Below are 1,404 nucleotides of genomic sequence, written 5' to 3'. Positions count from 1 at the left end.
GCGCGCGCTATGAGCGAGCCGCGCATCAAGCCCAGTCTAAGGGAGGCGTCCTCGAAACTAGAGCAGAGCGTCCGGCGCTTGACGGTGCCGGAGAGCAGCGTCCAACGCAGCCGAGTACAGCCAAGCCTTAGCCTACGTGGGCGTGCGAGTTTAGAGAGCTCTCTGCCTCCGCCTGAGGGGAAGGGAGAGAGGGAGGAGTAGTACTCAGTCAGGGTACCCCCCAACGCCATACCCCATACCGTCATTCGACGTCATTTATCTGCTGCATATACATAGCGCGTATTACCGTATACAGGATACAGCGCGCGCTCTTTGGTCTGTCGACTGTCCAGGACACACTCCACGAAACTCGAAAGTCGAATCAACGACGCTTCACTTCTGTTCCGAAATGTGACTTATGTCATCACACATATATGTAGCCGAGATCCTCGGATGGCTAACTAGGTGCCCCAGCACGGCCCCCAGCAAGACCTCGTTCCGGCACGCATGGTGCATGCTATGCCATGCATGTTGTTGCATGGCCCGTCGCGTGTAACACGCACGGGCGCGCTCATGTGCACCAAGCGAGCCACACAGGCGAATACGAGGGGTGAACAAAGGGGAAAATCTCGGCTGAGCTAGGGCCGGGCGCTCCCCCACGGCCGGGGGGCTAAACAGACGGAGAGGGCACCGGCGGCGCCTACTCGGCCGCGGCCTTGGCGATGGCGCTGAGCCAGCAAGCGGCCGCCTTCGCGCCCGGGTCGGGCACCTGCGACATATGGGTCCACCAAGAGTCAGGTCGTGGCGACGGCGTCTTGCAGAGAACACCGCGCGGGCTGTCCGTAGAGCGGAACGCAGCGGACAACAGCGGGAGACTCGTGTCTTTCGCAAGAGCGAGTCGGGGTACTCGAATGAGCACCCCGCATGCTACGCCTCGAGAGGTGGGGGGGAGACACGGGCAGATCTCCCGCCATCTACGGGCCGGCGCACGTCGCGCAGAACCTACAAAAAAGAAATATGCGTGGGAAAAGAAAGCGTGCGGCCGAAAGACGGCGCGTGTCGCGCAGCACCTCGATCGGGACGTACGACGAGCGGCCCGCGTGAGCCTACTCACAGCTGCGGCGGTGAGGAGACGTGGACCGCCGCGCCGAAGCGGCCAGGCCGCACACGCCGCTCGCGCCTCCATGATTTTGGTCTTTTCGGCGCCATCCTCGGCGGCGGCGGCGGCGGCGGCGAGGGCGGCGGCGCGGCTTGCGCCCGCGGCGGCGGCGGCGGTGAACGCGGCGGCCGCCGGCAGCAGCGCGTCGAGCATGGTTCGGTCGCCCTCGCTTGCGCCGCCGTAGCGGCCGACCGCCTGCGCGCCCGCGCAAAAGGCCGCCGCCATCTGAGCGGAGGTCGGCGCCGCGGCGAGCGACGCGTTGGCGA

At 65.5% G+C, this 1,404-nt stretch overlaps 1 protein-coding gene across 1 annotated transcript; it reads right to left on the bottom strand.

Moving 5' to 3' along the window:
* Window positions 1–325: 325 nt before the first annotated feature.
* EMIHUDRAFT_451948 (hypothetical protein) lies at window positions 326–1,404 on the bottom strand. The gene is made up of 4 exons (XM_005765810.1): window positions 1,160–1,404; window positions 1,050–1,085; window positions 970–981; window positions 326–748 (listed from the first exon to the last, which is right to left on the bottom strand). Exons 1-4 carry the CDS (start codon window positions 1,186–1,188, stop codon window positions 373–375), a joined length of 453 nt encoding a protein of 150 aa, XP_005765867.1. The 5' UTR covers window positions 1,189–1,404; the 3' UTR covers window positions 326–372.

Source organism: Emiliania huxleyi, assembly GCF_000372725.1.
Source record: "Emiliania huxleyi CCMP1516 unplaced genomic scaffold EMIHUscaffold_53, whole genome shotgun sequence".
Lineage (NCBI taxonomy): Eukaryota > Haptophyta > Isochrysidales > Noelaerhabdaceae > Emiliania > Emiliania huxleyi.
Note: the sequence above shows the minus strand (reverse complement) of the source record. Positions and strands in the feature narration are given on the sequence as shown.

Coding starts and splice junctions, on each gene's coding strand:
- EMIHUDRAFT_451948 (XM_005765810.1), bottom strand. CDS start 1,188: ATGGCGCCGAAAAGACCAAAATCATGGAG. Junction 1,086..1,159: donor AAAAGACCAAAATCATGGAG/GCGCGAGCGGCG, acceptor AGCTGTGAGTAG/GCTCACGCGGGCCGCTCGTC.